A 23,026-nucleotide genomic window follows, 5' to 3' on the forward strand; every position below is an offset into this window, starting at 1 on the left:
GTATTCTTCTTGGGTTACAACCATCTGTCTGCATACATTAATTTTTCTTGGGGGTTACAACCATTAATCTGCAGGCATTAATTCTTCTTGGATTACAATTATATATCTGCATACATCTATTCTTCTTGGTTACAACCATATATCTGCATACATTAATTCTTCGTGGATTACAACCATCTATCTACATACATATATTCTTCTGGGATTACAACCGTTTATCTGCATGCATGTGTTCTTCTTAGGTTACAACCATTTATCTGCATACATAATTCTTCGTGGATTACAACCATCTATTTGCATACATATATTCTTCTGGGATTACAACCGTTTATCTGCATGCATGTCTATTCTTCTTGAGTTACAACCATTTATCTGCATACATTTATTCTTCTTGGGTTACAACCATCTAACTGCAAACATATATTCTTCTCGGATTACAACCGTTTATCTGCATGCATGTATTCTTCTTGGGTTACAACCATTAATCTGCATACATATATTCTTCTTGGATTACAACCCCCAATATCTGTATGCCTTTCCTTGGGTTGCTGCCTAACTTGCTGCGCCGCCTACTAACCAAATGGAACAAAAGGTAATCAAAGGGCGCCTCCTGTCCCGTACTCACCTTGATCGGGGCTGCAATAGATGAGCCTCCACGATGCTTGGGGGCTGCCGAGGACTTGGCGCCACACCAGGAAAAAACCCAAAGCCCAACAAGAAATCTCGTTCTTGTAGGAACCGTAAAGGCACAAAATCGTAATCCCATTTCAACTTCTTTAATTTCTTCGTATAATCATATACGTATGTTATATGTGACGATCATTTGATCTTTTCTTTTTGATTTCACTTCATCATTATTCATAGTTCATTGATTAAGACAAATACAATTAGTTTCAGTATTTACAATCACTTTTATTCAGTTCCCGCACTCATTGTTGATTTAATCCACGATCCTAATACTTTTGTGGCGTGCTGCCATCTATTGTCCACTTTATAAGACGCGGCGCTACGTTTGGGTGCTTAACACTGGTTATATTTAATGAATGTTACGTTGTAAGTAGTAATAAATTTTGCATAAATCATCTTTGGTACTGTCACTCGAAGTCGTATGATTACAATATAATCCTTGCATTCCAATGAGTTTGGCAGAAACAAATAACCCTCGATTAAGCAACAAGTATATTTTCATTATTTAATTTTTGTACTTAGTAACTCTTTCGGGGAGGGGTTCCGGACCCCCTCGACCCCCCTAAATACGTCCTTGCTAACAAGCACACAAAGTGAATAAAACATGGCTGTGAGCGAAGGGTTGTGCGAGGCTATACTGTTCACTCCATTTCCCTGAGGAGTGCAAAAATACATTATTTATCGCGATGCCATCAAAAGAAGCATCTCCCCCTTTTAATCCAATGAACGCCACGCAGAAGTTCATCTTTGAACCACTGGCAACGCTAACTTCTGAACTAAGAGATTCAGGGGTGGATCCAGAGCATCCCATTATTGAGCTGAAAGCTAGCAATTAAGCTAACTTTAAACAGTGCTGCCAGGTCAATTAGAAAAATAATTGGAATCGCTTCATCCTAACTCTAAATTTATTACATCTTCATGAATCTGTAAAGAAAGTTGCTAATTGGATACGCATTGGTTAGAAAGGACAAGTTAAAAATAAACACGAACTAGTTGCTTATTAGCACCTTTCATGTTCAGACAAAATCGTCACGTTTCCGAATAAACAAATGACGGGGGACGGCTAGTGTTTTGTTGGATGAAATCGCAACGTTACACCATACTAATTCAAGAACTATCATTCACGTTGTCCTTCTGTCAAAGTTAGTATATGCAACCAGTGGCGGCTTGTGGTCTAAACCTCTGGGTGTGCACTAAAACGTATTCTAGCTAATGGATTCCAACCGTTAAACAATTTTGATGCAAGTAATATAACTATGAGGTGGAAAAAACTGGCTGCAGGTAGAAACGTTGGTGGATCATGACAGAAGTTGAGATGAAGAACAAGTAAATGTCAAAACAGATTGTGTTTTGTCAATGAAATTGTTGTTTGTGGAGTTCTTTGTAACGTGGAGTTATACTAAATCATGTTGAAGCTACCGGTTTGCCTAACGATTACTACAAATCGTGGAAGCAAATAGAAAGTGGAAGCATTGGATGTTTTGAAGGAGACAGAGTTCAAATAATGAATATACTAAAATTAATCGTATATGTGTATTTGGGTGTGCATGTGCGACTGTGCGAATATGCAGAAACCGCCACTGCATGCTACGGACTCTCGATTCAATTACAAACACAATTTAGTACACTGCGACAACTGCAAGGAATCAACAATCTATTTATATGAAATTAAAAAAATAACAATTTCAAACTTGCAGCATAACTGTTGCAATAACCAATGGAGATCAACCGAAGAATGGGGAATATTAAATAATAATACTTTAACAACAAATATGGAGTTGAAACATGTTTTATTACTATGTAACGTCGATATGACACAATCAAGCTGGTATTAATTTAGTAATTTATCCATATTATGCATGCATGTGTAATTGCTAAATTAAGAGAAAGACTTTCAGTGATAAATCATAAGCAAAAGTTATAAAATTTGATACAGGAAAGTTTACTGATGAAAGAATTAAGAAAGATTACCAAATTAAACTGTCAAATAGATTTTATATTTTGCAGGATTTAAATGATGATGAAAATATAAATGAAACAGACGTAAATAAGAATTGGGAGCACATACGTAATGCAATAAAATCAGCAGCTAAAGAAAGTATAGGATACCATAAACCGAGAAAAAGTAAGCCATGGTTTGATAATGAATGTCATAATCTCATAGAAATAAGAGATCAGGCTAGACTTAGGTGGTTAAATAACTCTGATGATACAAATCTAAACAATTATAATACAGGGTGGCTCAAAAAGTCACTTAACACCCTCGGTACAAGGCCACTGCAGAGCGCAACGTAGAAATGGTGATGACCAATCGTTGCCAGGCCAAGGGGGAAACACATTGACGCCACCCGCGCGGTCGGCGGCCATCTTGATGTCCGCCATCTTGAATTCAACTTCAGAATTTTAAATGGGAAGGGGGTGATATGATATATCAAATCAGGCTAGAATTTCACGAGAAATGCAATGGTGAAGGTTTTTTCGACGTATCTTTAACCAGTAAAAAGTTATGACTGAATTCTTGTATCAATTTGCTCCTTTTCGAGGTGTTAGAAAAATACCTTAAAATTTGTTTAGCGCATCGGTAACGCATCGAGATCAAAGTGATGTCTAGGGAGAGAAATTCGCATGCCATTGCACAAGATTTTAATCGGATACATCCACGAAGAGCTGCGCATTATGAATGGTTGTCGCGAACAATTACAGTGTGATGCTTCCATTAAATGAAAAGTCCTTCACAGTGACAAGACTAATGTTTATGTTCATAAGGAAGTTCATAAACAGAATATTCAATCCTTTTTATCTGATAACCCATTTTCGACAGATCAAAGCTGAATGGTTAGTGCTGGTAAGTTAATGGTGTGGCGTGCTGTGTGGAACATGATTGGTTAGTCAATTTTTCATCAACGGAACCTTAAATGCTTAGGGCTACTTGGATTTGTTAAATAAATAGTTTTTTTCATCCTTGCTTATGGAAGAAGGTACATTTTACAGAGTTTTCTTTTCAATAGGGAGGAACACCAGAACACTATGGGAACGTTGTGAAGCAGTTTCTGTCCAAAGTTAGTTATCAGATGACAAGGGTCGCATATTCTGTTTATGAACTTCCTTATGAACATAAACATTAGCCTTGTCACTGTGAAGGACTTTTAATTCAATGGAAGCGTCACACTGTAAATTGTTCGCGACAACCATTCATAATGCGCAGCTCTTCGTGGATGTATCCGATTAAAATCTTGTGCAATGGCATGCGAACTTCTCTCCCTAGACATCACTTTGATCTCGATGCGTTACCGATGCGCTAAACAAATTTTAAGGCATTTTTTTAACACCTCAAAAAGGAGCAAATTGATACAAGAATTCAGTCATAACGTTTTACTGGTTAAAGATACGTCGAAAAAAACCTTCATCATTGCATTTCTCGTGAAATTCTAGCCTGATTTGATATATCATATTACCCTCTTCCCATTTAAAATTCTGAAGTTGAATTCAAGATGGCGGACATCAAGATGGCCGCCGACCGCGCGGGTGGCGTCAATGTGGTTCCCCCTTGGCCTGATAACGATTGGTCGTCACCATTTCCATGTTGCGCGCTGCAGTGGCCTTGTACCGAGGGTGTTAAGTGACTTTTTGAGCCACCCTGTAGAATAAAGCGAGAAGTTAACAGCACGTTTAGAAGAAAAAAAAGAGATTACTTGAAAAGCAAAATTAACGAAATTGAAACAAACAGCAAAACTAAAAATATCAGAGATTTATATAAAGGTGTAAATGAGTTTAGAAAGGGGTGGCAACCTAAAGTAAACTTGATAAAAGATAAAGACGGTGATTTTCTAGCTGACTCAAGCGATATTCTAAATAGATGGAAGAACTACTTTAATGACCTTTTAAATGTCCATGTAGGAGATAAATCAGAAGTAAATGAAGTACACACAGCAGAACCTTTAGTTCCAGAACCTAACTTGACTGAAGTTAAAGATGCTATTAAAAGGCTAAAGAATAACAAAGCACCTGGCATTGATTTAATACCAGCTGAGTTAATTAAATATGGTGGAAATTCATTAATATGTCAAATTCATAAATTAATTTGATTAATATGGAATAAAGAAGAAATCCCTCAACAGTGGAAAGAATCCATAATTGTTCCTGTGTTTAAGAAAGGTGATAAAATGGACTGCAATAATTACCGTGGAATTTATCTACTCTCAACAACATATAAAATATTATCTAACATTATTTTAACAAGAGTAACCCCATATGCTAATGAAATTATAGGTGATTATCAATGTGGATTTAAACGTAACAGATCAACTATAGATCAAATTTTTCACATCAGACAGACACTTGAAAAAAAGTGGGAATATAATCAAAATGTCCATCAGCTATTCATTGATTTCAAAAAAGCATATGATTCGGTCAAAAGAGATAAATTATATAATATATTAGTAGAGTTTGGAATACCTAAGAAGCTTGTTAGTATGATAAAAATATGCACCAGTGAAACAGAAAGTAGAATTCGTGTGGGTATTAATATGTCTGACAAATTTACAATTCATGATGGGTTAAAACAAGGAGATGCATTATCTCCATTGCTCTTTAATTTTGCCTTAGAATATGCTGTTAGGAAGGTAAAAGAAACTAAAGAAGGACTAAAATTAAATGGTGTGACTCAGTTGTTAACATATGCAGATGATGTAGACTTACTGGGGGATGATATGAATACAATTAAGAATAATGCTAAAATATTTTTCAAAACTGCTAAAGAGATAGGTTTGGAAGTTAACAAAGAGAAAACTAAATATATGCTTACAGGCCGAAACCAAGTTTTAGGTAATAATCAAAATCTAATTATTGATAACAACTCGTTTGAACCAGTTTCCAAATTCAAATACTTAGGAGTAATATTAACAAATGAAAATTATATTAAAGAAGAAATAAAAAGTAGGCTTAATTCAGGAAATGCATGTTATTTCTCTCTTCATAAACTTTTGTCTTCTCGTTTAATATCTAAGAAACTAAAAGTTAAAATATACAAAACAGTAATTTTGCCTGTAGTATTATATGGGTGTGAAACTTGGTGCCTTACATTGAAAGAGGAACACAAATTGAGAGTATTTGAAAATAAGATCCTTTGGAAAATATTTGGACCTAAAAGGGATGAGGAGACAGGTGAGTGGAGAAGGTTACATAATTTAGAACTACATAATTTGTATTCATGTCCAGATATTATTAGAATGATTAAATGAAGAAGACTTAGGTGGGCAGGCCATGTGGCACGAATGGGAGAGGAAAGAGGAGTTTACAGGATTCTTGTTGGGAAATCTGATGGTAAGAGACTATTAGGAAGGCCAAGACGAAGATGGAGGGACAACGTTGAGATGGACCTAAGGGAAATCGGTAGGGATGGAAAAGAGTATATAGATCTTGCTCAAGATAGGGAAAGATGGAAGGCCTGTGTTGCTGCAGCCATGAACCTTCGGGTTTAAGAAGGCTAGAGAGTTAGTTAGTTATCCATATTATGCATGCACCAATATTTTATGATTTTTGGAGTAGCAAGCATGGGTAAAAATGAATAATAAGTTAAATTCGTGTCATAGTTTTCTTAAACTTGTAACAACATGTTAATTTTCGGACATTACTGGCAACAACTAACACAGCACTTATCTGTTAAAGCTATCCATCTTTTCCTAAGTTGAGACTGTTATTTAATAACTTACTTTAAAGCTTTTATGCTGATAATACACATTTTGTGCTTTCGAAAAGGAGACATTTTGTAAACTATATAGGACATTTTCCCGCACCGTGGAAGAGCGTTTGGGCTCCGGCAACGGGATGCGCACAGGTTCGAATCTCCTGTGGGGAGCGTAACTGCTTTTCCCCTGAGATTTTGGCCTGTGTATGGGACCACCCACCATCGTGAGAAAATTGGGGAGCTACGAATGAGTAGCGTAACCCGGTCACGGAAACGTACAACAACGACTGGGGGTTCGTCGTGCTGACCACACGTCACCCCATAACTGGTTGGAAGATCTCCCACCTCGGCAGGTAGGTAGGCCCTGACCCTCACGGGCTGTTTCGTCAAGGGTTATTATTGTTGTATTGGACATTTTGTGTGTACTTTTGCAAACAAAATCCGAAATTTTGTAAACTGCATGCATAATTTTGTAAACTGCATGTATAATTTTGTAAACTGAATGTATAATTTTGTAAACTAGATGTATAATTTTGTAAACTGTATGTATAATTTTGTAAACTGTATGTATAATTTTGTAAACGGCATGTATAATTTTGTAAACTGCATGTATAATTTTGTAAACTGCATGTATAATTTTGTAAACTAATTTTGTAGGCAAAGAGCGAATTCGCAAGTATACACACTCCTAAATGGACTCAAGTCAACTTCATGTCCAGCTATCATATTCTGGACGGGATCTACATTTGTTCATTGGGGATTGAACCCTGGAACCTTAGCTTACAATCACAGGCGTGCTCAGACCCTCTGATTAGGGGGGGAGCCATGATGAAAGTTCAATCGGAGAAAGAAAAAGCCTCATTTCATCTCAGCTTCATTGTATTGATGGGTACGAAACAGGGGCGTATATTGTGTGTGTCTGAACCCGCCGAAAATCATTGTTTTAAAATAATTCAAACTTCCGTTAAACTAATGTTATTGCCCCCTCCTTTATTTCGCCTCTCTGGTTCAGAGACTATAGTTAATTCTGAGAAAATGCACATCTTAAATGATGTGCCACATAACCCCTTTCCCATTTGAAAAATGAGGTAATTCCAAGATGGCCGCCATGATGCATACTAGCCTCATCTGGTGTATCCCTTGAGGGCGGTTAACTCCTCATTTTTTTTTACCACTTAATGCTAAGCCTTGTCTATCAAGAAACCGTCAACTGTCCTTGAGCCCTCTACCTCAATTTTGGCACCCAATTGCCGCTACTGATTTCCAATGTATGGGCATTTTATTCTGCAAACACACAGAGGCAACATAATTAACGAACAAAGCGCGTGGGAGCGTTAATAACCAGAAATATGCTACAGAACGAAGTTTGATAGTTCAATTAGGATAGGGAATAATGCACCCCTTCCGTAGTAGCTTGGAACTTTCGTCGGTTTGAAAATACTTAATTTTTTGTCTAATAAAGGTGATAAAACTCCTCTACACTAAATCTCTAAGTGAAAGTATTAGGGGGAGCAACTGCCCCCTCTCCCCCCCCCCGTGCGCACGCCTATGCGTACAATACAATATTGCTTCTTAATGGAGAATCATTAACTTGCAGTAACACAATACTAATACAATATATGGTAAAGTCATACGACACAAAGTGGCAACACTGAAAATTCCAGTCGTATTTCTTTAATTAAATCTGAGTTACTTACTCTGGTTGCGAGGCAGGCTTACTTCCACCTTAACCGGAAGCTTCGGAGACACCCGTAGGGCTGTCCTGATTTGGTAAAATCTGAAATGTATAAAGATATATTTCGTTAATTTCCTTTGTCTGAAGTGAACATTGATAAAATTACGCCAAGCACCATATGTTCATAACGTAGCACCATGTACCCAGAACTTTGTTCGGGGAAGAAGACACACATACACACAGAATAGAAGAATAGAGATAAACGGAAGGGGCTGGAGGGGGGAGAGAGAGAGAGAGAGAGAGAGAGAGAGAGAGAGAGAGAGAGAGAGAGAGAGAGAGAGTGAGAGAGAGAGAGAGAGATGGGGACAAAATTACTAATTGGCTTCCATTGAACATGACATGTTGCCTATATGTAGGGAGACAAATTTATGGTAAATAAAAACTGAGGAGAGCGGTAAATAAAATGTTAGATCAGCGGTATATACCAGCGGTGAAAAAAAAAAAATGGCACACACTTTTTCATCATGAGAGGAAACAACATACAAAAGAGCTATAAATTGATAAACTACTTCATTTTTATATACTGTACACATACACAAGTACTTAGCTGTCCAACCAAAAAGAAAACATCAACACAAAATCACTTCATTTCTAAATTGCATATCTCAAGTGATTTATTCACTGTATGTATTTAAAGGATATCCTTGCTGTCCAACAAATAAAATAATCACTACTGCACATACACAAACACATGTTGAAAATCACAAGATGATAAACAAAATTAATTCATGACTGAACACAAATGACACCATTGTTTCCCTTGATGTGGGGGAACAGACTAATCTTATCGCTGCTACAGCTAGCAAGTTCAATGAAACTGGAAGTTGAGTAGACATTCTGGGGAAGAAAGGAATGCAGCTTGACAGGGAGCGAAGTTTTCGAACTGAGATTATGTGCATGGGAAATCCCAATTTGCAGCGTCTTCCTGATGTGATCGAAGATAAAACGTTCTTCAGCTGCAAGTGGTAGGAAACTTTAGACAAACGTTTCGTTACAAATCAACAGTTTGGGCGGACAGCCTCGATTGCCGGTTTTTTCGTGTTTTCTACTTAATTTGATGATTTTTCACTGTTAGTTCGCGAAAAAGCGTTCATTTAGTGGAAAAACACAGATTTCGCATTACTTCGCGAATAAAACTCATGCATGTATCATCATTGAGGGTGTAGTTACGTGCAGAATGTTCAAAATTGCATCTTTTTTTTTTTCACATTTCGCGATTTAGCGCATCGCGAAAATTCAATGACCCTACCTATATGGTAAGGTATCACGAAATAAACAGTAATTCAATATGTAATTCATTGAACGGTATTTACATTTGATTAATACAGCAACTCATTTTACATTTTATTTTCTCTACTTCAATTTTTGACAGGTTATCCTTCATCATGGGCGTCCGGAAGGGGGGCAAGTGGGGGCTGTGTCCCCCCTGGAAAATGAATAAAAAATTATGTATTTCACACATATAATTTCATTTTAGCCACAATAATGTGTGTTAATTATTGCATGAACACCATAAATTCAAATTTAAGCAATGTTTTTTTAGGGAACAATACTATTTTCGGGGAAAATGTGCATTGTTTGCCCCCTGGAAAAAAATACCTTCCTTGCCCCTCCCTGGAAAAAATCCTGCGGACGTCCATGTCCTTTATAATATGTTCCGAAGAAAACTAATATTTATTCTTACATTTAATTTCATGTGATTGTTAAGCTATTCTTTTTGTTCCATTTTTCACATACAGTAGTTTTTGTTACATTGTGTTTTTCTTCTTCTCTTACGATTTTCCCAACGTTATTCCGTTTAGTCAAGGCTTCGTTTGTCATTCGAGGTAGTCTCGATGTCGAATTACCGGAATTGTACTGTATATTGCGTGAGCATGAGGGCGGGCAAATACGATTTCACGGTGGGCTAGAGCTCACCCTCGCTCAACCGGTGGCGACGCCTCGGAAACGCCAGAAGATGTACTTTGTATGTCACTCTAAAAAAAAAAAAAAAAAAAAAAAAAGTACGTAAACATTCACACACACGTGAACAATATTTGCGCCAGTTCTTCTATTTCCAAAGGAGAGACGCTCTCTTTCAAAATCGCACGTGCGTAGCCTTCGAGCGGCCGCGGAGTGCTGAAAGGACGAAACAAAATGCCAATTTCCTCTTGGCAGGCTTTACGTTGGCGCCGTGTCAACTATGGCAGACATATTGGTCGTCTTCTCGAACGCGAGCAAGTAGACACGTCTGTGGTGAAAGGGGTGTCTCGCAGAGTCCCGCGCATTGCAGTTTCCACCCCCTCGAAACCTCCCCTTTTTGGCAAAGGCTGATGAAAGCCGCATGCAGGAAGAGCTAAGCGAAGTACTTCACGACAGCGAACTCAATTAATTACGGCTAAAAAGGATAAAATTCTGATTATGTAGCAAAAAACGCATCAATTTTTGAATATGTAACAGAAATTGAATATGTAGCAGAAAATGCATCAAATTTTGAATATGCAACAGAAAATGCATCAAGTTTTGAATGTGTAGCAGAAAATTCCTCAAATTTAGAATATACAGCAGAAATGCATCAAATTTTGAATAAGGAGCAGAAAATGCATCAAATTTTGAACATGGAACAGAAGATGCATCAAATTTTGAATATACAGCAGAAAATGCATTACATCTTGAATATGCAGCAGAAAATTCATCAAATTTTGAATAGGGAGCAGAAAATGCATCAAATTTTGAATATGAAAAGGAAATGCTGTTTAAGAATCTTCTCCGCCACATATAATCCTTGTTCAATACCAAGCGTGCTTTCACTTTGCAAAGTTTGTTGTTTCAGTCCAGTTTGCAACACTTTCGCTTTCCGTTACAATGCAATTGAGACAGTTTGGCACATGTGAATGGCATCTGGTGTGCTTGTATATACACCACATAAAGATGACTCTATGGAAAGTTATTCACGCACGTGAGGTGGGTGGGAGAGGTATTTCAGTCCGATTAAGTTCCCTTTGAAGTTAGCCGATTGAAAGTTAAATGGAAGAATAGTGGTACCAAGTGAATCATACAGCTATGAGAACATCACAGGAACTGGTCATTCCCAAGAAAGAAATAAACATCCTTTAAAATCTGGCTTGTGGAAAAACTCGCATTCATACATTTTCTTCTCAAGAGGGAATCAATTCACTGTAAATAATAGTCCGTACAATTTACGGAGAGATCAGTTACAGATTTAAGTTGTTATCGGCACAGGGTGATCCAAAAGTCACTTTAACTTTGATGAAGCACAGTTTATTGAGAAACGGCAACAGAAAAACTAAATAACAAATTCAAGACGTATTTCACTTTGAAAATACTCAAATCGATAATCCGTGCCAAGAATATGACTCTGGAGTAATCCCAAAATTGGTTGGTGTCGCTGGGTACTCTGATCTACAACCAATGGAACAAGTGTGAGAAGGACTTGAAACTTAGACAACCACTGAAGAGTCCGGACCGTTGAAGATTTGCTCCCAGTGATGTGCCGTAGACTATAAGTTTGCGTCTACAAGCGTTGTCTACACGTAACCTACGCGTAGATTACATTGGGTTGTAGTTTACATAGACTACGTAGACAATCTAAAGTGCATTAAAATTAACTTTCAAGGGTTTCATGAAAAGAAAGTGACATTTTCAACTATATTGGTTTCTAACGGAATGGAAAGAATCCTATTTACAACAAAATTTCTCTTCTCTTCCATTATCAACTATGGAAGAAGATAAATAGTATGCAAAAAACAACAACAGATGGCAGTCGTGAGGCAAGAGTGGTCTTTTTCCCATAAAATACTAGCATATTTCCTATATTAGGTTTCTTCCTAGGTGAGAAATTGTTCGAATTTGGAAGAAAGAGTATGAAAAGTTCTCCTCACACATCAGCAACTGATACGCAGTATAATTTTGTTTTACTTCCACGCGCCCTTCGCTAAGTTCGCCATGTTGTTTACATAGATTACGTAATCTACGTGTATAAAATAGTCTACGTGTAGAATGTAGACTATCGTTGTTTACGCGTAGACGCACATCACTGCTTGCTCCCAGAGTGTCGTGTGGCGTACCCATCAAATGGACATCGATGGGCTTTAGCCCACCGTGTTAAACAGGGAGTTTCCGTTAGCTTGAATCAAACTGGCAGGGTGGATGCAGACTGACCCAAGTATCAATATGAGATGGGGAAACACAGTCCGAAACGATTCATTAAAAGGTTATGAGCAAATACTATTTCGGGCTTTATATGAAAGTGGAATAAGACAACTGAATGATGCGGCTTGTATAGGCTTACCATACGTCCGGGATTAGTCCGGACAATCCTGTTTTTTTTAGTGCTGTCCGGGATTGCAAAATGTCCGGAGTTTTGAGAATCTAAACATGAAAATAGCTACCGGTATTGAATATTCACGGCCAGAATTTATGACCGGCAAGGATCGATCGATTATACCTTTTCTTTCTTCGAGATATCGACTTCCAAGCGGTTCCGTTTCCGTGAGCGTCTTGGTGGTCTTGCAAGCGTGTCAAGTAACTCGTCTGCATGTTTTTTCATGTACCAAGATTTCTAAAATGGTTGAGTTTCCTATGTCTTTGCCTGGAACATCTGCTCCAGTTGAGAGAGTATTTTCAATTATTGGGAATATTTGGTCTGCAGAAACAGGTAGACTTCTAGTATCCACTGTTAACTGCTGAATGATAAAATTAATTCAGAAGTTTCATGTTGTGAATTTTATGATGTTATTAAACGAAACAAGCCATTTCTGAAATAAGTCATGTCTAGTTCAAAGTACCGAGTCAACTAACTACGTAGAACAGAGAGGCTTCCTAAACATCAGAAAATGTATAATTCAATTAAACATTTGAAAATTAATTGATTGATTTTAGAAAATAATGTTAATATTTTTTCTTGTACAATTTATAGTTTAATGTTCGAATAAAATGTTATTTTTGTGACAAAAACCTGAAATTCAGCAGTAACGAGTTGATCGCGAATGTCCTGGGTTGAACCCAAAAAAATAAGGTAAGCCTAGGCTTGTAGATCTAATACGGGCAATACTACAGAGTATCGTAGCATTCTATGACGAAAACGTTTCAGTAGGTGTTCAAAATGGCAGCCCCCAACGTCGATGAAGACATGAAGCGTCCCAACAAGCTCCTTCCTATCCGCTCTAACATCCCGGGAAACGCTTCGTGCGACTGTCTTATGGTTCCAAAGGGCTATACACGGTACCCATATTGAACACTGCTGTACTGACATAAACTCAAAATAAAGTTCTGGTTGTTGCTACTTCAGCGCCATGTTTCCACCTGGTGGTGAAATTTTTAACTACCTGTAAAAAATCATCATTTGCTTCCCCTATGGTCTCCATAGCCTGTATATCAAGTTTCATCGCAATCCGAGGCGTAAAGGGTGACATTCCACGTAGTACAGCCTGGACTGCATTTTGCAGACTAACGAGGCTCTGGCGTCTGAACCTATGGCCAGTATAATAATCGTAGGGTTGTGTGTGTGTTCTCCTGTGTTTTGTCTTTGTGTGTGCTGAACGCCCCTTTACAGCCTCAGCTGAAATCTCCGACATTGCAGTTGTGTCATTAGTTACAGGCACGTAGCCAGGGGAAGGGCTAAGGAGGCTGAAGCTCCCCCCCACCCGAAATCCTACAAATATCTAATTTAAATAGTGTATAGTGGTAATTAATTTTACTTCCTTGGCAGGATTAAACATTAGATGTAAAAATGTTTAGTGTGTAATAGAGGAACCAGGCTATATTTTTTATTCTACCATTTAATCCAAAGAATAAATAGATCCACAGCTCTCAAAATGTATAGCTTTCTTTGTGAAAGGTCACAGAATATAAACTTTATGAGTAAAATTTCCCCCTAACTTTTAGAACCTTTCTATTAACGATATGTGTAAAAGTTTATAACAAAATACAATAACAATCAATTTCAGTACACTAACTGTACAAAATGTACAGTTGTAAAATAATAATAATAATAATAAATGTGGAATAAAACTGGTGTATTAATAATGACTTGTAATAGTTATTATTGTAAAATGACAATTATAACCGTGGTAATAATTATTATTGTCGTTCGTATTTCTACTAAGCAAGTTGTATCAGTGGCCTCTACAAATATTTCTGGCGATGCCTGTGCTGACAAGGGATGAGCCCCTCCCGAAATAAAATCCTGGCTACGGCCCTGATTAGTTATGTTTTAGATAAGGTAAGGGGCTGGATTCCGTATCATATGACGGGTGCAAAAGAGCCTAAGTGTTGACGCATCCATAATTTTAAATTCAATCAATCAGCCATCGCAATTCGATAGTTCAAAGAGACTCCAGAGGGTTATGAGTATTGTAAATTTATTTCTGACCTCCCGATACTTACTTTCAAAGTTCACGCCGCAACAACAGCTCCAACATATTAAAACTTTCAAAATATATCACTTTGAGTCAATGACAAGCTGAATTCAACACGAAATTTTTAATTTCCTCCCTCGTAGAATATCGATTCCGCACCATCTTGCCCTCACTACCACCTCTCGATCTACAGAGTGATCACAAAGTCCCATTACCCCCTATGTATTACATAGATGTTAGTGAGCACAAAGTCCCATTACCCCCTATGTATTACATAGATGTTAATGAATTGTTGTTTCTTATTGTTGCAGGATCTACATCTAAATCATGGCTGATGATGATGATCATGATTATCGCCATCGTACATGGCGGAGAATCATACTCTGTTATGAAAACGATGGTGTACACACAGACACTCTGGACTAAATCATAACTAATAGTCACACTACCTCCGAGTTGTCCTCTAACATGATCTCACATTAATACAATGCGACCATCTATGACGATGTGGACAGGCGATAGGGGGTAATGGGACTTTGTGATCACTCTGTAGAAACTGCTTAAAAGTGCCTTTAAGATCAGCAGAAGAGGCACCAAGGCCAAATGGAGTGAGACAGATGACTCAATATTATGTCAGCCAGAGACGCCTGCCTGGACTCAATCTTTTCTTGTGGTTGGCTGGCGCTGCCTCGTCAAAAAAAGACTCGCTTTTGAGTTGGTGCGAGTGACAGCGATGCTAGAAAATTCTCCAACCTTATCACGTGTCGCTTCGACGCTGATGAAGCCTTGAAGTCCGGGCACTGTGTGTCACGGTTCCCCCATCAGGGTCCTGAATCAGAAATTCGGGAAGCAAGCTCACAGCATGGGCGTCGGCCGGGAGGGAGGGGGAATAGTCGACGGTTGTTAAGGTCCAGGAATTTTAAATAAATTCAATTCCGGTCCAGGAGAGAAAATCAGCAAGTGAAACTGGGTTCTGGACCGTAAACAACCCTTCTATATGTAAAGTATTGCAATTCGGTCCTGGAACCTTTTTTCCGGACCAATTTAAATACGGTCCAGGCACCTTTTTTTCCGGATCATTTTAAATAGGGCCCAAGTTCCATATTGAAATGAAACAATACGCAACTTGGACTGAATTTAAATTTTGAGAGAAAAAAAGATTCCGGTCCTGTTACAGAACCCAATAGAATGTATGGGTTTCAGGATCTTTAACAATCCTAGGGTTGTTCAAGGTCAAGGATGTTCAATTCCGGTCCGAGAGAGAAAATCGGTAAGTGTAAATTACGTCTAGGCCGTAAATAATCCAAAATGTAGCTTCGCTATAGCCAGGGAAGGGGGGATGAGGGGGAATTCCCCGCTCTGGATACTTGTGTTCCCCTCTCTGCCGCGGTGGCTCAGTCGTAACGCGTCTGACTACCATGCTACAGGTCCCGGGTTCGATCCCCGGCCGGTTCGAATTCGGGAACTTTTCTAACGTTTGAAGCGGCCCACCCAGTGTCGAATAACATGGGTACCTGGGAGAAATCCTGGGGGGTAAAGGCGGTCAGGGGCGTGATGCTGATCACATCACCCCCACTCACGACCGGAACAAGAAAGTGTTGGGCGTTACCCCCACACCCCCTATACGCCTTCATGGCGTGGTGCTAAGTACAGGGGAACACTTTACCTTTACATTTTACCCTCTCTGCTTGATAATTTTTATCCCTGGGGGTAAACAACAAATTATTGGCAATTTAGTTACTTTTTCCCACTTCGGCATTCAATTGCAACACTTTTCTGTCAAACTGGCAGATGTAGTCTCAAAGCACTGCTCTATTCCTGCAATTGTCAAACAACTGGATAGGGTTCAAGAACACCCCCCTCCTCTTTCCTATTCTTTGTCCACGGAATTTTACAGGAAACTGCCACTGCAATGAAGATATATGTCTAAGACAGTCCGTTGAATCCCCCCCCCCCACACTGGAAATTTCTTAAATACGACACTGGCTACTCGCTACCTCGTTAATTTTGCATAAACAATCAATAAATCATATGAATATTAATAAAAAAATGAGAGAATGATAATTTACCGTAATATAAACAGTATCGACCCTCCACCACTGCATGTTCAGAAAAAAAATATTTGGTACTACTCTCATATAGGTGTGACACCTATAAATCATTTATTTCGCACTTCTTTACATTGCTAACGTACTAATCTACAGAGCGGAACATTTCTTTAGGTAAAATAATGAATTTCTAACGAAAATAATGCATATTTCTTACATTTACGAGTACTTACTGTTATTCGTTATTTCGATTCTGTAACACACATTAAAACGGTAGCGCGCGCGTTGCGCGAGTGTCTTGTCGATTTATGCAGTGTTGCAAGCTTGTTCACCGAAAAATACCTACTTTCGTGCCCGGATTTGAAATTATGCTAATACCTCGCAAATCATTGACGTTAGCCCCACAAACCATTTCCCATAAGGTTAGGTTAGGTTAGGTTAGGTTAGCTTAGGCAAGCATAGTTTAATTTCTTTTTTAAATTAAAAATACTCGACACGTCATGTTATAGTGAAAACATGGCGAGGTTTGAAACACTGACTACGGGATTTACGTCATCTTACACACGGAACATTGTGCTCTCGTGCAGAAAGCAAATGGCGGCAGCAGAAACAGCGTGTCGGACAGAGATTTTCGCAGAAAACAACATGCATTCGCATTAAAATTGATCAAAACTACATTCACGAACTTCCACAACGTTACAGAAAATTATTTGCGTAAGTACTTTCTCCTGTAAAAAAAAATCGTCACACCTATATGAAAGTGTTACCAAATATTTATCGAAAATAGTCCTACCAGTAGCTAGAGATTCAGAAAAGAGAACTTACAAAATAACTTTCTTTCTCAACTGTCTTCCTTGTGATATTTCAGCCACGAAATCCAAATACCATTGTTAAGTCTCTCACATTTCATTCTTTCCTGGAACTTTTTTAAAGCTGGCGTCAGCGATTCCTCTCTTGCCCCAGCCATCTGGTGACGATTTCTGGAAACTCCATTCTCCAGCACATTAGGTACACAAGAGTAAGAACTGACATTTATCACTGGATCCCACCGCTTCCTGCTTTTTCCGAAGTAGGGGTAAAAGAAGGGATGAAAAGTGTTTCTAGAAGTCAAATGCAGATGTACGTTAGTCGTTGGATCTTCTCTGTACAAGGATCAAAGTTTTCTCAACGCTTTAGCATCGTCAAAAGGAGTTTTCTTTTTTACTTTCAAAGCGAGACTTGGCGGAGTCTCGGTCACGTCTCGACTTCATTTAAAGTCATTCTCCTCTCGGTCTGGTCTTAAGTCTAGAAATGTATATAGTGTGTCACAAATTGGTAGTCAGACTTGTGTGGGTGGACCGCTGGATGAACCCATCTGATGAGGGCAAGTGGAAGAGAAGAAACAAGAAGAAAACCAGTGTGAGGGAGAGACAGGAAAAAAAACGAAGAAAGACAGAGTGAAAGAGAAAGGGAACGAAAAAGTAAACCAGAGTGAGGGAGAAACAGGAAGAAAAAGAAGACGAAAACAGCGAAGGAGGGAGTGAAAGAATAAAAACATCGAGGGAGAGAACGAAGATAAACAGTGAAGGAGGAAGAGAAAAGAAAAGTAGCGAGGGAGTGAGAAGAAGAGAAAAATAAAGAATACAGAGTGAGGATAGAAGAGAAAGAAAAAGAAAACCAGAGTTAGGAAGAGGCAGGAACAAAACAAGAAAAACAATACAGGAGGAAACGAAAGAAGAAAACAGCGAGGGAGAGAGAGAGTAAGGAGAACAAAATTATGAAGGAAGAGAAAAAAGGAAACCGGAGTGAGGAGAGACAGGGAGAAAAAGAAAAAACAGCAGAGAGAAAGAAGAAAATAGCGAAGGAGAGAGAGAGGAAGAAGACCAGTAAGGAAGAAAGAAAAAGAAAAACAGAGAGGGGGAAGGAGAATATAAAGAAAACTACAGTCAGGGAGAGACAGGAAGAAAAATACGAAAAACAGCGGAGAAGAAAAAAGAGAAGCAGGGGAGGAAGAGAAAGAAGAAAACAGCGAAGGAGAGAGAATAAAGGAAAGAGGAAGAAAACACATGGAGAGAGGAAGTAAAGGAAAAGAAAACCAGAGTGAGGGAGAGACAGGGAGAAAAAGAAGAACAGTGAAGGTGGAAGAGAAAGAACAAAAACAGAATGAGAAAAGCAGAGCGATGGAGGAAGAGGAAGGGAAATAAATACATTTGGATGGCAGAAAGAGAAAGATACAGACGAGCAGAAGGAAAGATATGTAGAAATAGAGTAGGAAAGAATGGAAGATAAAGATATTTAGAAGCAGAGAAGGGGAGGAGGAGAGAGAGAAATTGAAATAAAAACAGGAAGAAGAAAGAGACATAGCAGCATAAGGGAAAAGGCTTCAAGAGAAACTTTAGAAGCGGAGAAAGAGAGAAAATGTTAAAGATATATATGGAGACAGAGGAAGGGGGAAGAAATATAGAATCACAGAGAGAATCCATGCTTCTTTTCCTCGTCTTCCCAATCATCATACGACTTTCTGCTACTACCTCCCTTTCTGTCTGAGAGCTTAGCGAGAACAGGAGGGGGAAAAAGTTCTGAAACATCAGGGCTCCTTTCAGAATAAGTCTGAAAATAGGTGTGCAGAGTGCTGAGGATTTTCCTGGAGAAATCTCAATTACTCAACCGTGCGAAGAAATAAGAGCTTGCAAAGGGTCCAGTGATACCAACTCATCGAGTTTTCAACTAGAAATTGCAATTTTGTACATACATAAATTAGACACTTCCAGTGAAGCGGATTTCCCTCGAGTGAGAAAGGTGAATGCTTGCGAAGGACGCAGTGGTGCTAACTAACAATACTTACCACCACTTTTGGACAGATGTACGGGAGAAAGGTATTTTGCTTGATTAAAAGGAATCAGGAAACGGTGCAGTGATACCAACTTATTTTGTTTTCTACCAGGACAAGCATTTCCAATCATCATTGAGACCATACTGTATTAAGAGGAGTAACGTTCGAAAAAAATATATATTATGTTCATTTGACACAGAGCAATGCAGGAATATTAATCTACTGTATTTTGAGAATCGAAACGGTGAATTGAATATTTGTTTTAAGTTCATTTTATGCACAGATAAGCTAATCGGTGCTGTATCTAGAGTTTAGAGAGGGATCCGAACCACTGTGCCATGTGTCTCCACCGGATATCGAACCCGAAACCACTTGATTACAAGGCGACGACGTCACCACTACGCTATCGGGGACGCTCAGATGCCAACAATGTGATGCTTATATTCAAAACATATCTAACACCTACCACTTTCAAGGTTACGTTTGGATCCACAAAAAGCATAATTCTCTGAAGAGACTACAATAACTATTTTGTCGAAGTCGGTTTAAGATTTTACTTTCATAAATGATCTACCTCCGTGGCCAGAGATTCCAGGTTCGGCATGCCTTTGGGTGTTCTTCATAAGTACCCCTTCATCAAATTCATCATATCATCACTCATCCTCGTCAAATAGCCAAAAGTGGCAGAAAAGCGACGTAAAATAAACGAATTAATATTTCATTATTTTTCTAATCCAATCATGATTTGTTCTCATCGTCGCAAGCACCCAAAAATTGCAAACAGACGGCATAAACAGGTGTAACAATACAACACAGTAGATTATGCTTGCTATTCATTTATATATTCCAAAAAACAAATGAAATTATTTACACTGAAGTAGTGGAGCGATGTATAACATCGAGAATTATACATATTCAAACCTACGGTACATATGGAAGAGAACAATTTACACTAGCAACGGAGAGAGACTACATGTTGTAGAGAACAATTTACACTAGCAACGGAGAGAGACCACATGTTGTACAGAACAATTTACACTAGCAACGGAGAGAGACTACATGTTGTAGAGAACAATTTACACTAGCAACGGAGAGAGACTACATGTTGTAGAGAACAATTTACACTAGCAACGGAGAGAGACTACATGTTGTAGAGAACAATTTACACTAGCAACGGACAGATGCTACAAGTTGTAGAGAACAATTTACACTAGCAACGGAGATATGCTACATATTGTAGAGAACAATTTACACGAGCAACGGAGAGATACTACATATCGTAGAGAACAAATTACACGAGTAATGGAGAGACACTACATGTTGTAGAGAACAATTTACACTAGCAACGGAGAGATGCTACAAGTTAAAGAGAACAATTAACACTAGCAACGGAGACAGGCTACACGTTGTAGAGAACAATTTACACGAGCAACGGAGATATGCTACATATTGTAGAGAACAATTTACACGAGCAACGGAGAGAGACTACATATCGTAGAGAACAATTTACACGAACAACGGAGAGAGACTACATGTTGTAGAGAAAAATTTACACGAGCAACGGAGAGATGCTACATGTTGTAAAGAACAAATTACACGAGTAACGGAGAGACACTACATGTTGTAGAGAACAATTTACACTAGCAACGGAGAGATGCTACAAGTTAAAGAGAACAATTAACACTAGCAACGGAGACAGGCTACACGTTGTAGAGAACAATTTACACGAGCAACGGAGACAGGCTACACGTTGTATAGAACAATTTACACGAGCAACGGAGACTACATGTTGTAGAGAACAATTTACACGAGCAACGGAGAGAGACTACATATTGCAGAGAACAATTTACACTAGCAAAGGAGAGAGACTGCATTTTGCAGAGAACAATTTACACCAGCAACAGAGAGATGCTACACATTGTAGAAAACAATTTACACTAGCAAAGGAGAGATGCTACATGTTGTAGAGAACAATGAACACTAGCAACGAAGACAGGCTACACGTTGCAGTGAACAATTTACACGAGCAACGGAGAGAGACTACATATTATAGAGAACAATTTACACTAGCAACGGAGAGACACTACATGTTGTAGAGAACAATTTACACTAGCAACGGAGAGAGACTACATGTTGTAGGGAACAATTTACACTAGCAACGGAGAGAGACTACATGTTGTAGAGAACAATTTACACTAGCAACGGAGAGATGCTACATATTGTATAGAACAATTTACACTAGCAACGGAGAGATGATACAAGTTGTAGAGAATAATTAACACTAGCAACGGAGAGAGGCTACACGTTGTACAGAACAATTTACACGAGCAACGGAGAGAGACTACATATTGTAGAGAACAATGTACACTAGCAACGGAGAGACACTACATGTTGTAGAGAACAATTTACATTAGCAACGGAGAGATACTACATGTTGTAGAGAACAATTTACACTAGCAACGGAGAGAAACTACATGTTGTAGAGAACAATTTACACTAGCAACGGAGAGAGACTACATGTTGTAGAGAACAATTTACACTAGCAACGGAGAGAGACTACATGTTGTAGAGAACAATTTACACGAGCAACGGAGAGAGACTACATGTTGGAGAGGAGAAATTACACGAGCAATGGAGAGAGGCAACACATTGTAGAGAATAATTTACACGAACAACAGAGAGAGGTTCTATCACAGATCATAACGGTTTCATATATCGTGATAGGAACATTGACAAGAATCAGGACCACACAAGAAGGGCTTCATCTGTCTGCCTCATTGGATTTTCCTCTCGGAAGCCCTCTAACAGCAAGCTCAAGGTAGAAGAATCCCATCACGCCACGTGCGAGAGGAAAAGGGGGGGGGGGGTATCAGAGAAATGTCACACAGCCTGAAAGGCTATCTTAAAAAAAAATCCAGAAATCGGACCGTAACTCTATGATGACGACAGGCACGTGACAGTAGCTTCAGCGAAAATAAAATATTTTCTTTGAAGCTAATGTCACGTGTCCACCGTAGTCGTGGAGTTATCGGCAGACCTGTCGATTTGTCGCGTAATCCGCTTGGAAAGTTATAATGTGGGTTTGTGTTACGAATCGAAACTTGACCCAGTTGACTTTACGGGAGAAATGCGATGAAGATCTGGATAATGCATAGCGAGGAATGTCCAAGCTGCACACCGCAATACAGAGTGATTCTAAAGCTGTGCAACCAAAACTTTTATTCCCACCAGGCATTCTGTAGTCTGAAGCTTCGTTTTCTTCATAGAGGGCTACAAACGATGGCTGCCACTGTTTCCAATTTTCTGCTTCCTTTCTCCAATTTATAATTTTCATTTTCCTTAGGTCATCTTCTACATCGTCTTCCCATTTATTATTCTCTTGTTTTCTCCATTTAGGTTGGAAGAAAATGAATCTTGTTACTCTTCTCATTGCTTTCCCATCATTTCCACATGGGCAATCCAGGATATGTTTAAGGATTTTATTTCTCTCACTGTATTCTTTTGTTTTATCAGTGTATCGAGTTGCTCTTCAATTTTTTTCTTTACTATAGGCCTTTTCTACTCTTACGGCGCCCTGTCCTAGTTCTGGAAAGGGAAGTGGGGATAGGGGATTACGCCAGAGACCAACCAAACAACAGCGGTGGCGGCGAGAGACACGCGGCGGGAAGAAGTACTACGTGAACCTCGTTCTACTGGCTG

The 23,026-nt window shown here is 38.8% G+C and overlaps 1 protein-coding gene across 4 annotated transcripts in view; it reads right to left on the minus strand.

Annotated features, from left to right (window-relative positions):
- LOC146004908 (protein FAM135A) overlaps positions 1–23,026 on the minus strand; it is a 491,480-nt gene that overhangs the window by 343,835 nt on the left and 124,619 nt on the right. For all 4 annotated transcript variants that reach the window (XM_083143937.1, XM_083143938.1, XM_083143936.1 and 1 more), the window contains exon 3: positions 8,071–8,150. In XM_083143937.1, coding sequence (XP_083000063.1) covers positions 8,071–8,150 — 80 coding nt within the window. The remainder of the gene's footprint in view (positions 1–8,070; positions 8,151–23,026) is intronic.

Source organism: Lepisma saccharinum, chromosome 22 (assembly GCF_977018435.1).
Source record: "Lepisma saccharinum chromosome 22, izLepSacc3.1, whole genome shotgun sequence".
NCBI classification, from domain to species: Eukaryota; Metazoa; Arthropoda; class Insecta; order Zygentoma; family Lepismatidae; genus Lepisma; species Lepisma saccharinum.